This window comes from Xenopus laevis, chromosome 5L, assembly GCF_017654675.1.
Source record: "Xenopus laevis strain J_2021 chromosome 5L, Xenopus_laevis_v10.1, whole genome shotgun sequence".
Lineage (NCBI taxonomy): Eukaryota > Metazoa > Chordata > Amphibia > Anura > Pipidae > Xenopus > Xenopus laevis.
Window position 1 is genome coordinate 72,212,308 of NC_054379.1, and position 24,192 is coordinate 72,236,499.

At 40.7% G+C, this 24,192-nt stretch overlaps 1 protein-coding gene across 10 annotated transcripts in view; it reads right to left on the bottom strand.

Annotated features, from left to right (window-relative positions):
- Window positions 1–5,871: 5,871 nt before the first annotated feature.
- The window catches only part of epb41l2.L (erythrocyte membrane protein band 4.1-like 2 L homeolog), an 80,510-nt gene continuing 62,189 nt past the window's right edge, over window positions 5,872–24,192 (bottom strand). For 6 of the 10 annotated variants that reach the window (XM_041562943.1, XM_018263173.2, XM_018263170.2 and 3 more), the window contains 7 exons: window positions 19,263–19,316; window positions 18,534–19,082; window positions 17,590–17,712; window positions 16,394–16,492; window positions 15,753–15,833; window positions 7,829–7,946; window positions 5,872–6,944 (listed from right to left, as the gene is read on the bottom strand). In XM_041562943.1, the coding sequence (XP_041418877.1) occupies window positions 7,836–7,946; window positions 15,753–15,833; window positions 16,394–16,492; window positions 17,590–17,712; window positions 18,534–19,082; window positions 19,263–19,316 (1,017 nt within the window). In that variant the 3' untranslated portion in view covers window positions 5,872–6,944; window positions 7,829–7,835. The remainder of the gene's footprint in view (window positions 6,945–7,828; window positions 7,947–15,752; window positions 15,834–16,393; window positions 16,493–17,589; window positions 17,713–18,533; window positions 19,083–19,262; window positions 19,317–24,192) is intronic. The other 4 variants (XM_018263175.2, XM_041562938.1, XM_041562939.1 and 1 more) reach the window with 3 other exon arrangements.

Below are 24,192 nucleotides of genomic sequence, written 5' to 3' on the forward strand. Positions count from 1 at the left end.
CTTTTTCCAATGTGGCCCGGCAAGCCAAAAGTTTGGACACCCCTGTTGTAAACAGTTCCACAAGGTGGCTTACAGTTTAAGATACATTTCTAAACAACTTCTACGGGTCAGGCCACACTGGGCGTTTTGGGGAGATTTGGTCTCCTGGTGACTAATCGGCTAGTTTTTGCCTCACAAGGAAACTTAAGGCGACTTCGGAAAACGAATCGCCGAGTATGATTAGCGCCGGCGTTTTTTCATTTTAGCCGGCGCAGAGTAAGGGAAGGCGTTTGGGGAGATTGGTCGCCGCAAAAACAAGGCGATTAGTCGCCAGGCGACCATGTGCAGTAGGAGCATTTACCGGGTACGGATCTACTGCGCATGCGCCGAATGTCACAAAGTTTTCCGATTTCACTTCGTGACATTCGGCGCATGCGCAGTAGATCCGTACCCGGTAAATGCTCCTACTGCACATGCGCCAAAAACGCCGGTCAAAGCAGATAGAAGACCGCTCAGGAGAAGATGGCACCTGTGAGCTCCGTGGACAGGACCTGCGCAGAGAGGTGAGTAACAAGTTAGGGGCATTTGCCCGGGGGAACAGGTAGGCCAGGGTGGAGGAGGGGGCAACACAGGGGAGGGGGGAGGGATTTTTGCGCCCAGGGGGTTTCCTTCTCCTTTAACCAGTTTAGTTGCTAATTTATATCTGATTGTGTGTAAATCAGAAGGGGAGGTTTGATTTATTCACCGACTGAGTTTTTGTGCACATTACTGGAAATGCTGTTGACATGCAATTATTTTTGATTTGAACAAACATATTATTTGCAGAAGACCGGTACGGCGATGGGTTCCAACGTGGCCCACTCCTATGCCAATTTATATATGGATCATTTTGAGAATATATATATTATCCTAAATATACCAAACAACTTATATTATATTGTAGATATATCAATATTTTTATCATCTGGCGAGGGGACCACGTTGGAATACAGACATTCGCAGCTGAATTAAATGCATTATCCACCCCGGTTAAATTTACCCTTGCCTACCACACACATTATGTGGAATTCCTTGATGTGCCGATATTCCGCACGGATGGAGGAGTAGGTACTACCTTGTTCCGCAAAAATACAGATCGGAATACGATTTTGCATGCATACAGCTACCATGCTCCATCGATCTTGAAATCTGTACCGTATACACAGTTTCTGAGAGTGTTCAGGATTAATACAAATTTGTTTACAGCCACACAGCAAGCACAAGAAATACGGGACCGCTTCCTGGAGAGGGGCTACAAACTTGTAGCCCCTCTCTAGAAACTTGAATTTCTTAACGCTGAGCTGGATAGAGCAATGAGGCAGATAAGGGACGACTGGTGGGAAAAAAGACATCTGAACTGGCTAACATGGTATTTGTATCTGACTACACACCTGCTAGCCAAAAAATTAATAATGTGGTTAAGAAACATTGGCCAATATTACAGATGGACGCCAGTCTACCTTTTACACAGATGTCACCACCAATATGTGCGTATCGTAGAGGTCGATCTCTAAGGGACCTCCTAATGAGAGATGATAAGGTGGATATGGTGGCCCCGGAGGTGCAAGAATGGTTGTTACAGGTGCACTGGATGTAAGACCTGCGGATTAACTGGTGAATCTTTTTCCCATCCACATATTGGAAAGTGCTATCAGATCTGCCATAGGTTGACTTACACCTCAGATTTTGTTGTTTATTGCATAGTGTGCCCCTGTAGCCTCTATTATGTCGGGAAAAGTGTTACGCCTTTCCGTATGAACAACCATCGGTCGGTGATACGCACGGCCTTGGCCACTGGTAAAGCATATACCCCTCTGGCTAGACATTTTTTATGCTGCAAACATCCACTACCTACATTAAGAGCAGTTTTGATTGATCATATCCCCCCTCCACAGAGAGGTGGGGATAGATCTAAAATTTTGTTGCAACGAGAAGCTAAGTGGATGCGGACTTTGGACACAATAGCACCCAGAGGACTGAATGAAATCTACTCCCTGGCCAGCTACTTATGAGCTTAGAGATATGATGATACTAATGTTTAATTCAAGGTGATGTTGAACTACACACCTCTCCCAGTGGATAAAGGCAGTGGTTTGATTAAATACTAATGATAAATCTTATGATATTACACATTGACAAATGCATGAATAAAATATACTTTCTTGCTAGCTATGTATGACCTAGTATATATGATGACATTACTTTTCAATCTAAGGTGATGTTGAACTACATATCTCCCTCAGTGGATTGATAAATTTAGTGATTTGATTAAGTATCAGTGATATGCCTTATGAATATGATAATATACATCTATCGAACAATAATCATTTGATTTTGTAGATATCTAGACTAATGGATTCCCTAACGTATTGTTTTTAATTGTTTATATAATCACTTTGTATACCCCATGTTGATTCATATTGCACCAATATCTATTTTTACACCTCTATATGTATCTTACATATTTTAATGAGAGAAGTTTTTCACTTTGTAGATGCCTTACAGTGGCTCTGCATATATATGCTGCTATATGTGTATGGGATAATTATTTATTAATCGGTGTGAGAATCCTAGGTAAAAAAAGGGGGCGTCACTGTTTCACTAACACAGGTGATGCCTTAATCATTGGGATGTCGATTGGATAAGGTGGTTATTTAATGATGTATCTCACTTCTGGTCACTATTCTGACGATGGCTTGTTGAGAGCCGAAATGCGTTGATACACCATGCACGAATAAAAATCTTTTGATATACTACTGAGGACTGTGGCCGTGAGTGCTTTCATGAACTGATTATATATATATATATATATATATATATATATATATATATACACACACACACACACACACACACGCGCAGTTAGGTCCATAAATATTTGGACAGACAACTTCTTTTTTTCTAATTTTGGTTCTGTACATTACCACAATGAATTTTAAATTAAACAACTCAAATGCAGTTGAACTGTAGACTTTCAGCTTAAATTCAGTGGGTTGAACAAAAAGATTGCATAAAAATGTGAGGAACTAAAGCCTTTTCTTTAAAACATTCACTTCATTTCAGGGGTTCAAAAGTAATTTGACCATTGACTCAAAGGCTATTTCATGGGCAGGTGTGGGCAGCTCCTTTGTTATGTCTATCAATGAAGCAGATAAAAGCCCTGGAGTTGATTTGAGAGGGGTGCGTGTATGTTACATAGTTACATAGGGTTGAAAAATGACAAAGTCCATCAAGTTCAACCCCTCCAAATGAAAACCCAGCATCCATACACGCACCCCTCCCTACTTTCACATAAATTGTATATACCCATATTTATACTAACTATAGAATTTAGTATCACAATAGCCTTTGATATTATGTCTGTCCAAAAAATCATCCAAGCCATTCTTAAAAGCATTAACGGAATCAGCCATCACATCACCCGGCAGTGCATTGAACAACCTCACAGTCCTGACTGTGAAGAACCCCCTACGTTGCTTCAAATGAAAGTTCATTTCTTCTAGTCTAAAGGGGTGTCCTCTGGTAAGGTGATCCTCTTTATGGGTAAAAAGGTCCCCTGCTATTTGTCTATAATGTCCTCTAATGTACTTGTAAAGTGTTATCATGTCCCCTCGCAATCGCCTTTTTTCCAGAGAAAACAACCCCAACCTTGACAGTCTACCCTCATAATTTAAGTCTTCCATCCCGCTAACCAATTTAGTTGCACGACTCTGCATATCCCTCTTAAGGACTGGAGTCCAAAACTGCACTGCATACTCCAGATGAGGCCTCACCAGGGACCTATAAAGAGGCATAATTATGTTTTCATCCCTTGAGTTAATGCCCTTTTTTATGCAAGACAGAACTTTATTTGCTTTAGTAGCCACAGAATGACACTGCCCTGAATTAGACAACTTGTTATCTACAAAAACCCCTAGATCCTTCTCATTTAAGGAAACTCCCAACACACTGCCATATAGTGTATAGTGTATGTGGAAGATTTTGCTGTGAACAGACAACATGCGGTCAAAGGAGATCTCCATGCAGGTGAAACAAGCCATCCTTAAGCTGCAAAAACAGAAAAAAAAAAACATCAGAGAAATTGCTACAATATTAGGAGTGGCAAAATCTACAGTTTGGTACATCTGGAGAAAGAAAGCACTGGTGAACTCAGTAACAAAAACACCTGGACGTCCACGGAAGACAACAGTGGTGGATGATCGCAGACTCCACTTCACACCAGCTAAACAAGTGAAAACCACTCTCCAGGAGGTAGGTGTATCGATATTCAAGTCTACCATAAAGAGAAGACTGCATACAGAAGGTGTACTGCAAGGTGCTAACCACTCATAAGCCTCAAGAATAGAAAGGCTAGATGGGAAAAAAAACCCATCTAAAAAAGCCAGCACAGTTCTGGAAAAACATTCTTTGGACAGATGAAACCAAGATTAACCTCTACCAGAATGATGACAAGAAAAAAGTATGGAGAAGGCGTGGAACAGCTCATGATCCAAAGCATACCACATCTCTCTAAAACATGGCGGAGGCAGTGTGATGGCTTGGGCGTGCATGGCTGCCAAGTGGTACTGGGACACTTGTGTTTATCCATGATGTGACACAGGACAGAAGCAGCCAAATGAATTCTGAGCTGTTTCAGAGACAAACGGCTAAATGCAGTCAACTTGTTTGGGAGTCGTTTCATAATACAGATGGACAATGAACCCAAAACATACAGCCAAAGCAACCCAGGAGTTTATTAAAGCAAAGAAGTGGAATATTCTTGAATGGCCAAGTCAGTCACCTGATCTGAACCCAACTGAGCATGCATTTCACTTGTTGAAGACTAAACTTTAGACAGAAAGCCCCACAACAGCAACTGCAGTAAAGGCCTGGCAGAGCATTAAAAAGGAGGAAACCCAGAATCTGGTGATGTCCATGAGTTCAAGACTTCAGGCTGCCATTGCCAGCAAAGGGGTTTTAACCAAGTATTAGAAATGAACATTTTATTTTCAGTTTTTTAATTTACCCAACTACTTTTGAACCCCTGAAATGAAGTCATTGTGTTGAAAATCTGTTTGTTCAACCCACTGAATTAAAGCTGAAAGTCTGCAGTTCAACTACATCTGAGTTGTTTCATTTAAAATTCATTGTGGTAATGTACAGAACCAAAATTAGAAAAAAAATTGTCTGTCCAAATATTTATGGACCTAACTGTGTATAGACAACATATCTGCACTTCAGGTATAGGAAAACTAAATAGTCATGAGCCTTCCTAGAGTTATCTATTGTTATATTTTCAACAATGCTTTACAGTAAAGGTCAATATAGTCAACAAATTTTTATAAAACCCCAGGACCATTACAATGGATGTATTCAAAATCACCAGAGAATTATAGATCTGGGGTAAATGAATGCATAAAACCCAAGGGCAGTGGCAGGAGAGATTTGTCACCCATAGGAAATTTGCACTAACAGGCATCAAATCTCCTTTTAGATAACTCTACATTCACAAACACATGTAAAACACTTTATGTGCAGCAATCGGAAACTCACCATCACACCCCCCCCACCACCACCACGAACAAGCATAGGGGCAACAGTCAGTCAGCTTTCCCAAGCCTTAATAAAAATCTACCTATGTAGCTATGGAAAATAATATAATTATATAATATAGCTATGGGACCTGTTATCCAGAATTCTTGGGAATATATGAGGCCCAAGGCAAAATACTTACATACAGATCATGGAACTCCAAGATGATTTCTATAATATTTAATAGGATCTAATGTACAGGATATTTGGGATTGTGTTGTAAGAATATAAAAGCTTAACAGGCACAAAGGTTTCAGGTGAAATAAGAACATATACACTTAATAGAATAAACAAACTTTATTTTTAAAAGTATTACAGAAAGCAAAATATTCTTAATACAGCTGGAAGCAGGTATAAATCTATTTGGCATTTTATCTATACACAGGGTCAACTGTAAATCAAGACAGCAACAGAGACACATACAATTCTTTTAGTGGCAAATCAAACTGTGTGTGGTTCTCAGTGTTGGCAATAGGACTGTAACTGCATCCATTTTGCTTAATAAAACCCTGCATAAACCGTTAAAAGGATATTTCAGTTTTTACTATAGGCAAGCCACTTTCACAATGAAGACACAGACTAAAAAAAAAAAAATGTTTTACATGTGTATTCAAATTCAGAGTAGGACAAAAGTAACAAGCTGCCAAAAAGGTTTCCTTCTTTTACTGAACACAGATGTGCCTTTTTACATCTATTTTTCCCTGGAATGTTTTTATGTTATTTTATTTTTCAATCATTTGTAGCAGATGTTCGGTACAAATATGGCAGTACAAAATGTGAAGACCACACAAGGCTGGCTGAACTTCTGCTCACAAATAAAATTCCTTTAGAAAAATGTAAAATTTCATCTTCATCTTTGAACCTCCTTAAGTAACAGAGAACTAATATTGCTTTCACTTTGAGATTGAAAGTACAAATATCAGTATAAAACAGTGAAAGTGAAATACATTATGCAAATATAAGAAATGTGTAAAATGTATTAGATTACTTCAAAGAGTGGATTGACCTGAATAATCTGTAAGTCTGAAAAGTGCCACTGCCAGAGGCTTTAAATGACACAGGAATAAAGAAAAAAAAAAAAAACTATGCTAGTGACAAAGATTGTGTATTCTCTACAACTATACAATCTGGAAAAATGGTTGTTTAAAGAGTTGTTTAAACCGTGCTAAAGCTATGAATGTTAAGAAGTGGTTATAACAGAGAAACAAGTAGATAGGCATGGAACAGTATAGATATCAAGCTGAGGTTTTACGTTGGCATCTTCGCCTTCCCGTCAAGCTTGCCAGAACCAGACAATTTAGTAGCAGGCTGTATGGTTCAAATTACTTCATAAAATTTTTGCATCTTCAAATATTCTGAATGTTGAAAAAGAAAAAGAAATATATACATAAAAAAAATAAAATAATGGATGGCAGTGTGTTAACACTCCTCTCTAAGGATAATGACACACAAAGAAGGTGAAAATATTGAGTTACAGGAGGACTGTATTCATACATTGCGGAGATCTCCTGATAATGACCTGGGATGGGAACTGTAAGCAGCCTTTATTTTTGCCAACCACACAGCAATATGCAGGTCATTCAATTACAATTCTTACAAGATTGTAATAGTAACACTTAGGGGGTTATTTATCAAAGGTCAAATGTTAGAGCTTTGTGAGCTTTTTAGAACTCTAATGAATTCACAACTTAAATGGTTTCTAATTTAAGAAAAAACTGGAATCCGTATAGTCGCAGTGAATACTCCGAGTTTTCGGCAAAAAACCCCCAAAAACGAGAAACCCATTGAAAAAACGCAAACATCATGAAGGCTATTCACATCTTCAAATGGTTCAAGGGAGCTCTGCCATTGACTAAAAAATACCCCCAAAAACTCAAATTTTTCTTGTAAAAAAACTATTCGATCTTTGATAAATACCCCCCTTAATATTTAAAGATCTATAAAGCGACTAGGGGTGTCCAACAGCACAAGTTTAAAATAATTTCTACTACAATCCAGTTACCTTCTTACTATGCATATTTCTCAAGCACCCATTGCTGCTATTGTACCACTATGTATTTTATAAATGGAATTAAGTTTGCCTTATAAGATGCCTAATCAATATGCCTGGACACCCTGTTGTTTGCTTAAAGTTCAAGGGGACTGTATAATTGATTATTTACAAATGGTGTATTTAGAGATTAGCCATGCTAAACTGTACATTGCACGTTATTGGCATATTAAATATAATATTCTTTACCTTTAAATTAAGCTTCCTCTTCTTCTTCCATGAGCTCTGTTTCCTTGTGGACCACTACACGAGTAATAGACATATCTGGGTGCTGTTCTTTGGCTTCCTTTATTGCTTGAGCTAATGCCTATTTAAGAGAGAAAGAAATGTGGGATTATATAATAAAAGGCACTATGTTTGCCCAGGGTAGCAACCAATAAGCAGGTAAAATTTACTACTCAACTGTTTACTGCAAGAATCTTATTGGTTGCCATGGGTTACTGCTCTTGGTTACTGCAAAAAGTTCCTTATATTACATATGGGGGATTAAATCTACAAGACCAAATAAAAGCGGGCCACATAAGGGCCGATTCCTGTTTGCTTGAATAACACCAAATTGTTGCCCTCAAATACTGAGCAATTGTCATCTATACTGCTTGCCTTGTGTGGGGAATTAGAACAGAGTACAAGCTAATAGTAACCACTTGAATACAAACATTGCCACAGATTCTTCCAGCGGAGTTCCACACATCAATCTTCCGCGTCCTCTGTAAGGTGACTGGGAGATCGATATTTCTGCGCATGCGCAGTTGGAGCAGTTTTCCAGTTTGCGCATGTGCGGAATTACACAGAAATTGCCAATCTTTCAGTCAGTTACCGAGGAGCCGGAAGATGGATGCGTGCAAGCCTGCTAGAAGAATCTGCTCCGAGGGGTACGAGTTTTTTCCCCCCACAGGTTGAATTCTCCTTTAATGTTGTTATGTCATTAATGTAACCCAATCTAGCCATTTTCCCCAGATTTTTTACCCCATTGTGGATTAGGAGGAGGCAAGGGATCTTTCCACCTGCACGTACTAAGCTTTTTTGCAATAAACATTCTTTAATAAAGATGCTTTGAAGAAATGTAAAATGTATCTCTGAGCCTAATTCCAAATAAAAAAAGCTTTTTGTGTTCTGGGAAGTTGTGCCTCCATGATATACTACTTATTCAAGCACTTGTAGCAGCCAGTCAGACCGAGCCTGCATATTTGTTACAAGTATCTAAGGAAAGCCTGAGAGGTTGAAGTCATAAACCTGGAGAGGATTTTTCCAAAATAAAGTGTATTGAACCTCGCAATGCCATAGATTTCAAATTAATGCTCTACACAGATTGCAAATCTTACATCTTGCAGTAATTCTCCATAGAGAATCAATTAACCAGGTGAACTCCTGACTTTTGAAACAACACAGAATACAGCCAGTCAATTCTCCAGTTCCCTCAATTCCTTGCATAGTCTATAATTACCAGATGTGTAAAAAGGAGGTTTGTGTACTTACCGTTAAAACCTTTACTCTTCAGTCGTAAGGGGGACATAGGGACCATAGGGTAAAGGGCCCCTCCCATCTGGAGGAAGGACACTGAGAAAACGTCAGAGTTGAAAGCCCCTCCTACTCCACCTTTATCTCCTGTTCACCCGGAAGGGCGCCAGTTTGTAACCAAGTAGAACAGTAACTTGTAACTTAACTGCAGACAACACACACAATGTCAGAAAACTGTAGAACTAGTGTTCAGGGGGGAAGCCCCGTTTCCCCCTTCTGACTGAAGAGATAAGGTTTTAACGGTAAGTACATAAAACTCCTTTTCTCTCACGTCTAGGGGGACACAGGGACCGTGGGGATATACCAAAGCGACCCCACAGAAGGTAGGGAAGAACTCTATCGTGCTATGAGACTACTGCCTGGAGAACCTTCCGTCCGAAGGCTGCCTCAGCAGACAGGTAAGTATTGAATTGATAGAATCGTGTGAAGGTGTGTAGGGAGGACCAAGTAGCCGCCCTACAGACTTATTCTGCTGATGCTGAATTTCTATAAGCACAAGAAGCTCCAAGGGCTCTAGTGGAGTGGGCCTTAACCTTGATGGGGGGCACCTTCTTCCGCATCAGGTAGGACCGCCTCACTGTCTCCCGAATCCAACGGGAAATAGTGGCTTTTGTAGCACGGAGACCTCTTTTGGCCTGAAGGTATGACAAACAAGGTATTTGTTTTCCGAATGGATTTAGTACAGACAACATAGGCCTTCAGGGTTGTGACCACATACAGGTGATGTAAAACAGCCTCCTTGGCATTCTTTGGGTTGTTGCAAAAGGATGGCAGAATTATTTCTGCATTGATGTGAAAGGCAGAAACTACCTTGGGTAGGAACCGGGGACTGTACGGAGGACTGCCCTGTCTTCGTGAAAAATCAGGAAGGGTTCAACAAAGGATAAGGCACCTAGCTCGGAGACGCGTCTGGCTGAGGAGATAGCCACAAGGAAAACAGTTTTCCAATCCCACTTCGTCAATCGGTTCAAAGGGAGGTTCCAGCAGAGCAGAGAGCACTAGGTTTAGGTCCCAGGGAGGAACTGGGTGGCGGAATTGAGGTTTGATGCGAGCCACTCCCTGCAAAAAGGTGTGAACAGCCTCTGAGAGGGCTATCCTTTCTTGAAAAAGGACAGATCGTGCAGAAACCTGGGCCTTCAGGGATCCCAGACTCAGCCCTTTGTCAAGCCCAGCCTGTAGAAACCTCAGAATCCATGGTAGATAGAATTCGCCAAAGGGGATTTCCTCTCTGCTACACCAGGCTCGGTAGGTCTCCCACACCCTGTGGTAAACCCTAGCAGTGGAGGGTTTTCGAGCTTTGATCATGGTTTGAATGACGTCTTCCGAAAAAACCCTTCTGCCTTAGGACTGCCGCCTCAAGAGCCATCCCGTTAAGGCAAAGAGTTGAGGATTGTGATGAAACACTGGGCCTTGTGCCAGTAACTGAGGAGACACAGGTAGCGTTACTGGAGCCTCTATGGACAGTTCGAGAAGATTGGAGTACCAGGATCTCCAGCAGGGGGGCCACCAGAATTACTGTGACTGGTTCCTTGGAGATTTTTTTGAAGTACTCGGGGTAGCATGGGGAGGGGTGGAAATATGTAAGCCAGTCGGAACCGCCATGTCATGGCGTCTGTGCCCTCTGCACCTTGCGAAGAACCTTGCTACCTTCCATTTGTGTCTGGTTGCCATTAGATCAATCTCTGGCTCTCCCCACCACTGGAATAGAGATTGAAAGGTGTCTTGGTGGAGTACCCACTCCCCTGGATCCAACTGATGCCTGCTGAAAAAGTCGGCCTCCACGTTGTCCACTCCGGGGATGTCTATGGTGGATATAGGAGAGGAGACTCTCTGCCCATTTCATAATCAAACTGACTTCTCGGTTCGCCTGTGCACTTCTTGTGCCTCCTTGCCGATTGATGTATGCCCCTGCCGTGGCGTTGTCCGATTGGATTCGAACTGCCTGGCTTGACAACTGGTGTTCCCATGATTGAAGGGCTCCGAGTATTGTACGAAGTTCCAATATATTTATCGGCTGGTTTGTCTCCCTCTTTGACCATTGACCCTGAGCGGAGAGGCCTTGAAAGGTGGCTCCCCAACCGGTGAGACTGGCGTCTGTGGTCACGATCTGCCATGTTGGCTCCTGAAAGGAGTGGCCCTGACCTAGGTGGTCTGGGGTCAACCACCATAGCATTGATCTCATTGCTGCTTCTGGAATGGTTATTCTCTGGTGGAGAGATGTCCGTTTCCAGCGCCTTAGGACTGCCGTCTGGATTGGACGCAGGTGAAATTGGGCGAAGGGGACTGCATCCATCGAGGAAACCATAAGTCCGAGGACTCTCATGCAGTCCTGAACAATTGGGGTCTGTTGTGCCCGCAGGGTCCTGACTGCGCTTTGGATCTTGTGCTGTTTGTCCTGTGGAAGGAAGATCTTCTGTAGAGCCGTGTTGAACAGTAATCCTAGGAATATCATGGTTTGGCTGGCTGTCAGTGAGGATTTGTGAGTATTGATTTTCCAAGGAACACCTGAAGGCTGTGTGTCGACAGGCTCACGTTGGCTTCGGCTAGCTGTCTGGATCGTGCCTTGATGAGGAGATCGTCCAAATAAGGCATGATAAATACTCCCCGTACTCGAAGAAAGGCGGCCATAGATGCCATGATCTTAGTTTAGATTTGGGGAGCCAAAGACAGGCCGAAGGGTAGGGCCACAAACTGAAAATGGTGATTTTGTAAGGCGAATCTGAGGAACTGTTGATGGGGTGGGTATAAATATGCGTCTTGGATGTCCAGAGACGCTAGGAAGTCTCCTTGTTCCAGTGCTCTGATGATGGTAAGAACGGACTCCATCTTGAACCTGTGGTATACCACTCATTTGTTTAGCCGTTTTAGATCTAGGATGGGTCGAAAGGCACCGTCCTTTTTGGGTACGATGAAAAGGTTTAAATAAAAACCCCTGAAATCTTTGGCCTTGGGGAACTGGGACAATTACTCCTGACTCGAGAAGAGAGTCTATTATGGAGAAAAAGGCGAGCTGCTTGGTTTCCTGTGAAGGAACTCTGGACATGAGGAATTGGCTTGGTGGCTCGCTGTGGAACGCTAAACGGTAGCCCGTTGATATAGTTTGGACTACCCAAGGGTCGTCTATTAGCCGGGTCCAGGTGCGAGGAAAAAACTGAAGGCAACCCCTTATGCGTCCGACTTCTGGACTTTTGTGGGCATAGTCAAGAGGAGGGGTTCTTGTCTCCTGATGACTAGGGCTGTGGCTTGCGTTGCCACGATGGTCTTCCCTTATTGGAGGAACGCCCCTTGAAGGAAGAGTGGGTGGTTGACGTCGTGCTGGTTGTATTGTAGGACCCGCCGTTGTGAAATCCTTGGTTCCGAAAGGAATGCCCTATTCTAGAAGAGAATACAGATTTCAGCTTCTGCTGAGGTAAAAGTGTACTCTTGCCCCCTGTTGCCTGCAAAATTATCTTGTCTAACTCGTCTCCAAATAGCTTGGCACCCTGGAAGGGAATAGAAATAAGAGACTTCTTGAAGTTGAGGTCTGCAGACCACAGTTTCAGACATAGGGCTCTATGGGCTGCAACTGAGAGAGCCGAAGCCCGTGCAATGACTCGGGCAGTGTCCAGGGAGGCATCTGCTATAAATTGGCTGGCTTCCTGGATATAGGAGGCTAGCTACTAGCTCCATGTTTCCTTCCTTTGCAGCCTGCAGTAGAGAGCTAGACCAGGTTTCCACAGATTTACCCAGGCGAATGCCAAGACAGGGCAGATCCAATGGAGATAAAGTTGGCCTTGAGAAGGCTTTAATGCTTGAGAAAGGGGCGTGGCCCCAAAACGTTGCACATTCCGCACTTTTTGAATTAAAGCAAGGGTTCACCTGCTGCAAATGCTTTATGTGCCAGTATATTTTGTTCCTGTATCTACTTGGGAGGTTGCCGCATCCTCTGATACTGAGCACCAAGCTACAATCGTTAAGGGCTGCTGTGGGTGTGCGATCGCTCTCTCTTGTTCCATTACTACTTGAGAAGGCTTTCCATCTTCTTGTCAGTGGGGTCCTTAAATGCCGAAGCGTCTTGGACTGGTAATGCCGTGGCCTTGGAAAGACGTGAAACAGGGGCATCGATCATAGGTGGCGTGCTCAACTTGTCGACGAATTCCTTAGGAAAAGGGTATTGTCTGGAAAAATGCCTTGTGACCTGGAATTTCTTGTCCTTCTTAGCCTTCCAATTTTCCTGGACAAGGGATTGCAGTTGTTCATGAGCTGGAAAGACGGTTTTGCTTTGTCTCTTAAACAGTGAAGAAGTCTTCTTCTGGGAGGCATCCTCCTCCTGAATGTGTAATGTCTCTAGTACTGTTCTAATGAGACCTTCGACCGCGGAACCAGTGTCAACTGAGTCCTCCTCTCCAGAATCGGAATGTTAGGAAGAGGAGACTATTTCCCCTTCGCTAACTTCCTCATCAGAGGAGGGACATGAGATAGTGAGTGCCCCTAAGCGCAGTGACCGGGTGACTCTGAGGTCGCTTGCGCTTGGCGGTGGAGTCACTGCCCATTTTTGCCTGCATCCTGTCTATGGATGAGGATAGTTGAGGAATGCATTGCAGGTTGGAGAGGGATTGGGACAGTGACATGACCCAGCCTGGTGCATCAGAAGTGCCCTGGGAAGCGGAGTCCCCTCTGTGAGAAGATCCTGCGAAGGAATTCAATGGGGAAACTGCTGAGTCTTAGGCGAGAGAGGGCTGTGTGGGATCGGGGCTGCAAGTGGAGCAGAGAGGATCTACTTAGACCTCCTGAAATTTAGTGAGGCATTTTGAGCAAGCAAGGAAGGAAGGTAACAGCATTTTTAGGGTTTCTGCCCCACCTTGTGAATAAATCCCCCCTGCCTTTTGCCATTGTGCGCTTTGTAGTACAGTACCTGAATAGGCCTGCTGGAGAACAAACCTGCTGCCGTTGAGGGAGGAGGAGCGGAGGAGATTCAGTGCTCAGGAAGCTGGAGAGACTGCGCCAATAAGAGGGAGAAAGAGAGCGAAAGAGAGATAGTATCGCGAAGAGGGGCGCGCCTGTGATGTCATGCGCACTACGTCCGCGCTGGGAGACGAGCGTAGTATCGCGGTACAGGCCGCTTCGCCTAAGAGAGACTTGGCTCTAGAATGGCTGAGAGGCAGGGCAGGAGGGGGTGCTCGGATGCTCTCACTTACTTGCTGGGAGAGTAGCGATGATGCAGGGCGTTTGACTCCTGATCTCCATGTATGCTCTGTTGGGAGAACACTTCCAATTTTCGGCACAGCGTTCGGGGCTTGCTTAAGGAGAACAGTCCAGCAGACCCAGCCTCACCCCAGGTGTTGATGCTAACCATCAACCGTTGATCTCTTAAAAGCCTACCTAGAGGCTAGTCCAACCTCCTGTTCGAAAGACACTGAAAAAACTGGCGCCCTTCCGGGTGAACGGGGGATAAAGGAGGAGTAAGAAGGGCTTTCAGCTCTGACGTTTTCTCAGTGTACTTCCTCCTGATGGGAGGGGCCCTTTACCCCACGGTCCCTGTGTCCCCCTAGACGTGAGAGAAAAGCATTATATTGTGGGAACTGGACTTTTGGCTGAAGGACAGACTATTTTTGTTGCATGCTTTAACAGTCAGGCCATGATTAGAATTGGCTTTTAATAGCAATAAGATTTACAAATAATTTAAAAAGTGGAATAATGAAATATGAAAGGGTTTGCTTTTTTCATTATTAGGGTTGAGATATGTTTTAAGGTGCTGCTTAATAACTCAGAGTCTGTGATTTTCGTATGGTAAGGGAAAAACTGGGGACAGAGTAATCCTGTACAATCACATAGAAGTACTGTAAACCTTCCAAAGATTATACTAAATATTACATTGTTGCCTTAAAGGGGCAGCTCACCTATGAATTAACTTTAATATGTTATAGAATTTCTAATTTTTGGCAACTTTTCATTTGATTTTTTTTATAGTTTGGGAATTATTTGCCATCTTCTGCCTCTTTCCAGCTTTCAAATGGAGGTCACTGACCCCATCTAAAAATCAAATGCTCTGCTAGGCTACAAATTTATTGTTTCTTTTAATTAACCATGATTGCTAGGGTAATCTAGGTCTTAGCATGAAGACTGCTGAAATTGCAAACTGGAGAGCTGCTCAATAAAAAGCTACATTTCTCAAAAAACACAAATAATAAAAAATGACAACCAATTGCAAATTGTCCCAGAATATGACTCTCTGCATCATACTAAAAATGAGGTTAACAACCCCTTTAAGAAATCTGTGACTAAAATGTTAGCCCCTTACCTAATTAGCATGACTAAAGCTGGCCATACATGGTAAGATTGGCTCATTCAGCATCACAATAAGCACAGAGTGGACCATAACCCCCACTGGGATTTTTAAACTTGGATCGCCCAAGGGCCATACAGATCTATAAGGTGCAGACTACTTGTTAAGCCACACTGTTGCTTGTATACCTAGAAGTAGAGTGCCTTCTTCTGTCAAAAGTATTGATCTGTATACAGGTGACGTGATCATGTTCCTAATCTATCGGATATAAGTAACGGATATAAGTAATCCGACACATAATGACATCTGTGTGAAGTGATAACAGCTTACCTCATCATGGTCAATGTCTGAATCTCCACTGATGACAATGCGCTTTTCAATTCTTGTCTCTGCTATTCCACCTTTCCCTGTCTAAACAGATAAGTACAACATTTATAATGTATGGACTATACAGTCTATGATGTATCATCTGCTGATTGAGATTTATTAGCTAATTTTACAATAAAACACGGATATACTTTATATTAACTAACCACAACTGATTTATCAAAAACAAAAAGCAACACAGACCCAGGAATCTCTTCCTGAAGCGCTCCCTTGTATGGGCATATTTTGGCAAGTATGGGCACAGTATGTTGGCACCGGCATTCATTCTAACCAAAGCGCTGCACAAAGTATTAATGCAATATGGACCTTAGATTGTAAACTCCACTGGGGCAGAGACTGATGTAAATAGCCTATATTTTCTGAAAAGCACTATCAATTTTCAGATAAATAAAGGCATATAAGTTTGGGTTGAAGGGTTTTCTTGAGAAGTATTTCCTTCTATGGTGCCTTTTGCTTGCCAGAAATAAGTGTGCCACTTGAATATGTCATAAGAGAAAGTCTAGTAAGCAGAAAAGTGAGAGATTTAAAGAAGAAAGCCCTAGGACTTATTAGCAGTGACATTACAATCATAGCATTATGTCTACCTTAGTGATGTGTGTAGTTGTGGTTGTAAGAACAGAATCAGATGTGATGGTTTGTGCACTTAGTAAGACACCAGGTTCTATGTCACCACTGTCATCCAGCTATGAAGCATAAAGGGAAAAAAAAAAAGTGTTACTTAACCACAACATACAAGTGAGAATATAATTTACCACCCAATACCAAGTGCACAATTTGCTCAGCTTTCTTTTTTCTAATCAGACCAATCCAATCCTATCTAACAAAGATCAAGGATTGGGAGGGAAACAACCTCTAAAATGGATTGCTTCTGTGTAAATGACAGAATTTATGTTGGTTTACAACTGTTCAGCATCTCAAAAAATGAAAATTATAGTTAAAGTAGACTGATAATTCAAGTAGACATTACCCTCATAATAAAACACAAAGTTTGCAGAGGTGCGTTTGGCCACAGCAACCAATAAGATGTTTGCAGCGGACCAGTAAATGCAATCTGGTTGTTCTTGGAAACTAGACATGAAGCAAAATTTGTACCTTTTATTGCATATCCCACAGTGTAAACAGTGTTATAGAAGACTATGATTCAGTTAATATTGTAGAAAGAACCATCGCTCACTAGCACGAGGTTTAAACAAAATAAGGGGGCAAAAAGAGTAATTCCAATATAGTGTAGTATTATTTCATAATTTCAATACACCACTTAGTGAGATTGGAATATTCTAGAAAAAGTGCCCTTTTTCAATTTAACTATTATAATTAGTGTTCCACTTATTTCAGTTCACACGGTGTGGTGAATCTTATGTGAAGGTACTCTCTAACGTTTAGGTAGAAATGAGCGTTAAAAGGATTATTTAGCAGTCTCCTCTCATGAAAATGAGCTGCACAGATTTATAGATATAAAGGGAAAAACACTACCAACAATAAAATAACATTGTAGGTCTCATATGACAGAAAAAAGCTGCACTGTTTTAGATTTGTACATATGTTTGTATAAAAAGAAGTTTGGGTTTACAGAATTATTATAACAGTATTCTTATAATCACAATAAAAAGTAGCATGTTTCTTCATCTGCATGTAGGCAAATAAGATTTGGTGGGTTGTCAATTCTTGGGCAGCATACTTACACTGGGAAGTTGCACAATACAAAGTAGTGTTTTAGTTTATGACCAGTAAAGAATTGAGTAAAAAGGACAGCATATACAAGGAAGGACATCATATCTACCTGAGCAGATTCATAAGTAATTGTTTTAGTCTCTGTCTGTACAATTGGGACTTCTTTAGTAGTAATTTCAGTTCTTTGTGTAGCATCAGAAATGGTGACCATCTCTGTCTTCACAACAGGAGGCTAAAGAAAATTCAGTATGTTATTTTGTTATTAATATATAGAAATAGAACTCACCACATACCCAATTTTATACATAGTCAAATATCACTGGTACTTAATGCCTATGCCACAATCTGAACGCTTTGGAGTTTTATAGTTTGTTCACCAGGATAATATAAATGTGGCTTTGCATGTATATTGTCCTGGCACTGAACACAGAAACGCAAAATTTACCAGCAAAAAAAGAGTCCATTTCTCAGCCTTGCCTGCATGCAAAATACTCAATGCTAATCTTGTTCCAATTGTTAAAATGTCTTGCTATCTATCTTATACAAGTGTGAATTCCCTTCTACAGCTTGAATGAGCTGGTGCAAGCACTAGCTATGCACTTTTTGCTTAGTATATGTAAACCGCCATGTTTTCAATTATGGGAGCAGTTTGGGCTTCCTCTCATTTTCAAAAAAACAGTAGGTTCACAAGTACCTGAAATTGCCCTGTCTTCCAGTACTAATATATTAATAACGAGCAACAAACATTGTGACAATACTTTGGGACAAAGTGATGATAAAACAAGTAACATTAAAATATATGAAATAGAAAACGAGGCTGTTAAATAAGGATGAAAGTATGGTAAAACGTATATATTGATCCATTTATTAAACAAAAATGCCATGTCAGCAAGCAAAAATGTACTTGTTGAATACTGGCTTATCTCATTGGGGAAAATAGACTCCTGGATAAAGATGAAAAAAGTGTAGTAAAGAAATGAGAAAAATGAAAAACCCCATAGAATGAAGATGTAGGTCACAAGAGAGAAGACTCAGTTAGGATAACCCATTTACCTCTGAACAACAAATTATTTCAGATGATGTATCCACATCAACGTGAGATACATCTCCATTAATTTTAGGCTGTTCTTGGTGGTGGACCTCTTCATTAATCATAATGTTAGTTTCTGAAGATTGAAATGTGGTTACGGTTATTTCTTTGGTCACATTTTCGGTTATCTCTTCTAAATGAGCGACAGACGCCACAGTGCTACTATCTGGTTCGATGACCTGGATGACCTCTTCTGTCTTTGTCTTCTCTTCTTGCACTTCTTCTTCAGGGCTTTCTTCAAGTTCTTCCTTTAGCACATCTTCAGATAACTGGCTTTCAGTCTGATACTCAGCTTCTTCATTCTCACTGTCACTATTTCCATCTGACGAAGACAAAGACCCTGTATCTTTCTTCTCTACTTCTTTTACTTCTGTGCTTTGCTCGACAGCATCACTGGAACATTCAGCTTCCCTGTTAATGCCTACTTTGCCATCTTCTGCAACGGATGGTTCACTAGTATCAGAATCTGACAGTTTTGTCTCTTCTACTATGTTCTGAATCTCATCTGAATTCTAAATGGAAAATGGATGAGGGAAAATAAAAATAAATGAATAAATAAATTAACTAAAATTAACTTGTGACTGCTTCGTCATGGAGGTGAAAAAAAAGAAGTTAACTTAAAAAAGTGAAAAAAAAATGTGGAGGTGATTGAGATGGATACATTAGTACTTATGGAACAACAATATGAGCACCTCAAGAGCATCACTCAGGCCAGTGCGCATTCCTCTTGCTCTGGGTATAAGCTTCTGCAGGGTGGAAAGTAACCACAGGACATAATCAATACAATTAAACAAAGAACAAACCTTAAACAAACAAAGCATAACATAAGACTATGCACACACTAACACAATTTTCCTTATACTACAACAGTAACATGGTTTACAGGTAATGGTCACATAAAAATTTGGCACAGGTAAAATCTGGGTGGTAGGGAACAGTGGGAACATACATATGCACAATTTTAATAATACAAACATATACATTTTTAAACTTCTAACAAGAGTTCAAATTTTGCCATGAAACTTTGCCTTTAACTGTTTTTCATGTAGAAAAGCAATTTTTTAGCACTCACCATGAGTTTCAATGTTTTCAGGGGGTTAAAATGTTAAAAACCCTTCAGCAATCCAGCAAAGGCAGAATATTGCAGCCCTACAAGTCATACGTAAAACTGTCTCTTATTACTTATTGCATGATTACAGCACCGTTTCAGACATATTTCTATTAATAAAGGTGGTTACATACAACTTGGAGTGTTGCGGTATTCTACCTTTTTTGGATTGCTGAACTGCATTTCTATCAAAGCTTCATCAAGAAAAGCTTGCCATCCCATGCACATACACACATTATAAATTAAGTCCACACTATCTACTACAGCACTAGCAAGCAATCAGCAGTCTTAGAAATGTGGCTAATGTGAGTTACAGTAAAATAATATGTTCAGGAGACACCTGATATTTATACAAAAACAAAAGATGCCTCAATTGCATTGGGTGCTAGGAAGTGTAATCTCCACAAGAAGACATATTCTTTGAATGCTGAAGAACCTCTTCAATAATTTAAGGACACGGTTTTGGGCTGTGAAACAATTAGCTAGTAGTCTTTAATTATCATGAGGAATACTAACTTCTGATAATGTCAGTTGAATGACCATATTCACAATTCAATATCTTATCCAGAAATTGCATAATTAACAATAAAGCGTTTCCCTTCTATGTTTTCATCACCATCATGGGATCATTTCTAACATACAAGAAAAGTAGATAAGGATGTCAAACTACAATACCCATGGCAATTATCCCATCTACTTTTTCTGTTGATGTCAATAAAAGTCAGACTAGTAATTTTAATCCAGTATCAAAAGGACCAACTTAATGCAGACACCTAAATCTGAATGTGAAATATAAAAATCAGTACTTATTGTGAAAGCAGGGCACACATCTAATGACGTCTATGGATGTCAAACACAAGCATGTAGTATGTGTTCACAAAAAAAAAAATCAGCTGTGGATTTTAATTAAATGGGACCAATCTGTACAGCTGGATAAAATTTTAAGTGGATGGGAAAAGGTCTATTAAGGAAAACATTTACAAAAATAAATACAAGGACTGTCCTTGGGCCTTTCCTAAATAATTCTCTGCTTGTCATTACTTCTGTAACAAGATAAGCCTGATTATACCATTTAACTATGTTTAATTTGAATGCCTTTTTGTCTCTCTCCTCTATGCTTCTGCATACATCCTCAGCCCTCCAACATCCATCAAACTATCCTAAAAATCTAATTTCAGCTGCCCTGCTCCCATTACCCTGAAAGCACTCGGTCTGGCATTGTTAACTCGCTTAACCCATCAAACATTACAATGCTAGCACTTTCAAATCTAGGTCACACCTTGTGTCACTTTCCTTATTGCTGTTACTTGCAGCTGGGGATATCTATCCAAACCCTGGTCCCTCTCATCGTTCTTACCCTCGGCTATTCCCACACACAGGCGCTTTGTCTTCTTTGACTTCTCCAATCACCAAGACCTCACACGCTTCTAAGCCTGCAACCTTATTCCCATAAAACCCATCACCCTTTCTTCCCTTCTCATGTGCCCTCTGATCAATTGTATCAATTGCCCTGTGAGGTGCTTGACCAATTTGCAATTAACTCACAGCGGTTCATGAGTGCTTTATACCCAAATCTCAACCTTCTGGCTATCACTGAAACATGGCTCTCTCCTACCGACCCTTCTACACCTGCTGCCCTCTCCTATGGAGGCATCTCATTTAGTCATACCCCTAGACCGGGAGAGGTGGGGTTGGATTTCTTCTCTCCTTCAAATCTAGGTTTCAAACTCTAACCACACCAACTTATCTTTCCTTCACTTCGTTTGAAGTCCCCCACATGTACCCCACATGTACAGAAACCTCAAAAGATTTGATCCACAACAATTATCAGCAGTAGCAGCACAGATCACATTAACAACCTTTCCTATCCAAATACGTTAGCTTCTCTATACAACGATGCTCTTTCAACAGCTTTTGACTCCCTTTCTCCATCTACCAGTCGTCACAGTCACAGTCACAGTCGTCCAGCTAAGCCGCAAACCTGGCATACTAGTTTACTCGGTAGCTCAGATGTAGTAGATCAGCTGAACGGCAGTGGAGAACATCACTAATTGATCTGGACTTTATTCACTTTAAGTTCATGCCCTCCTGCTACAATCGAGCTCTATCAATAGCCAACCAACTGTACCTCTCTTATTTAATTTCCACTCTTTCCTCTAAACCACAATGATTGTTTGCCACATTAAACACACTACTATGCCCCCCTTCACACCCTCCTCCCATTAATGTAACTGCCCAAGACCTTGCTCATTTCTTTAAAGAAAAAAAATCTATTTCATTAGACTGAGTATATCATCTGACAACAATCTCAGATTATCTTGTAGTCCACTCACATCCACTTTGCTCTCCTTCAACAGTAGTAGATAAACTTCTAGTCTGCTCAAAACCCACAACCTGCTCCATTGACCCAATACCTTCTCATCTCCTTTCTTGGATCTTGGATACATTTTCTCCTGCACTTAACCACCTTTTTAACCTTTCCCTTTCTACTAGTACACTTCCATCTTTATTCAAACAAGCACTAATCACTCCTATCCCACTCCTATCCTCAACAAAATCTTCCCTTGGTCCCAGCTCTCCTACCAACTATTGTCCAGTTTCCCTTATTCCAGACTTAAGCTCCCCATAGACGCGACGATTCTTCTTGCCGAACGACTCATTTTAGGGAAGCCCGACCGATCCTTCGAAATTATCGTGCGGTTAGTGGGATTCGAACGAGTGTACATCTTACGATTTTTCGGCCGACATCTGTCAGGAAATTGATCGGCCAGGTGAAAAAATCTTTGTCGGTCCCAGTACAATCTATCTATGTTTGCAGGGCCAAGCAGGCAGCTCCCCTTTGTATTCCTGGCAAATTGGTCTTTTAGTTGATGGTAAATTCGTACGATCGTTCTGAGAAGATCGTGGTCTCACGATCAGGATCTGATCTTTTAAAAATCTCAACATCTATGGCCAGCTTTACTGTATAGAGATATAAACTATAACACAAGCTAATAAAAGAAAGGTAAGAAAGGAAAAACACCTCAGGCAGTGCTGAATGAGGGTTAGGAAATGTATCTGTGGTTACACTAAAACTACCCTCTGCTGGACGCTGGGTAGATGGAATGAAGGTGACGTTCATGCAATCAAAGCTTTCTTTACTACATTTTATTGATGTTATCACTTCTTCTAGGTTCTAAAGAAGTTAGAGAACAGAAAGCAAACAGTTAAAAGAAAGTAAGGTTTTTGAGTAGAGTAGCAACCTTAAAGAAAAAAGGCAAAGGTTATCGAAATAAAGAACAAGCAAAGGAGAAATGTGTACTCTAGCGAAGATGCTCAAAGAGCCAATCAAAATATCAAATGTGATTTTACTAACAAATAAAAATGATGGGATGGTATATACAGTATGCATAAACAGCCATAATCAATTAATAACATAAATGGGAGAAGTCGATTTAATCTATTGCAGTTTTCACTTGCAGAATTCACTTGCCACATTCAGAGATTAATAGAATATGAATATTTTTTTTCAGTATTAATTAAAAGGGCAATGACATACAGGGTGATTGCCGTGGGTGCATGTGGGTGGCAAAACGCTTGCAATTAACCCTTAACTGACCTAAATGGTAGTTGTCAGGACCCTGTCACTGCACTCCTGGATCAGAAAATTATTGTTTGAAGGTGGTCACTGATGGATTTTCAAGCAATAATCGTTTTAGCCATGAATATGCTGTAAAAACTTTGCAATAATGATGTGCAGGTCAGCCTGAAACCCACAGGTCAGGGTTTCCCTGCATGCCATTGACCTAAACGTAAAGTTCTTTCAGCGTAGATGTAAAAACTCTTGAGAACATAGTAATTATATTCCTGCCAAATCAAACAATGTTGTATCTTCATAGTGCTCTATTAAATAAGAATAATATATTTTATATGAACTTCACAATGGAAACTTCAAGAACACTGGTAAAATATCTTCTGGCAAGATTTATGCTTTCTCTTCTTTCTGCTATATAGTATACTGGTCTATCACCTTCTTCTTTAATTGAAAAATTATTATATTACTGACACTAATTTTAATTAACATGTTTATGGAATCTGTCATAGCTAGCTTTTATTAAGAACAGCAACCTTCAATATAATCCAGTTTGGTTGACCACCCCTCTGCAGAAGGCTGAGCACGCTCCAATTTAATTTAGTCTTCTGGACACACATTAGACAAGGTAGAAATGTGGTTGTTCCTCAACTGGTATAGTTTACGTCTTCATGTTGTGTGGAATTCATAACTTCATAGTAATAACCATTGTTTTCATGTCTAAATTTATTTTGCTTTTACTTTTTTTACTATTAAACTTTTTAATTCCTAATTATACAATAACCCTATACTATAACCCATCTGAATCCTTACTCCTGGTGTGTACCCCAAGCAGGCAGAAGTGGATCAGGAAATTACCGTATTTTCTGAGCTGAAACAAATCATCCCAGCACAGAAAATAAATCAAAAATTTAAATCTACTGCTAAAATTCTCATTCTCATG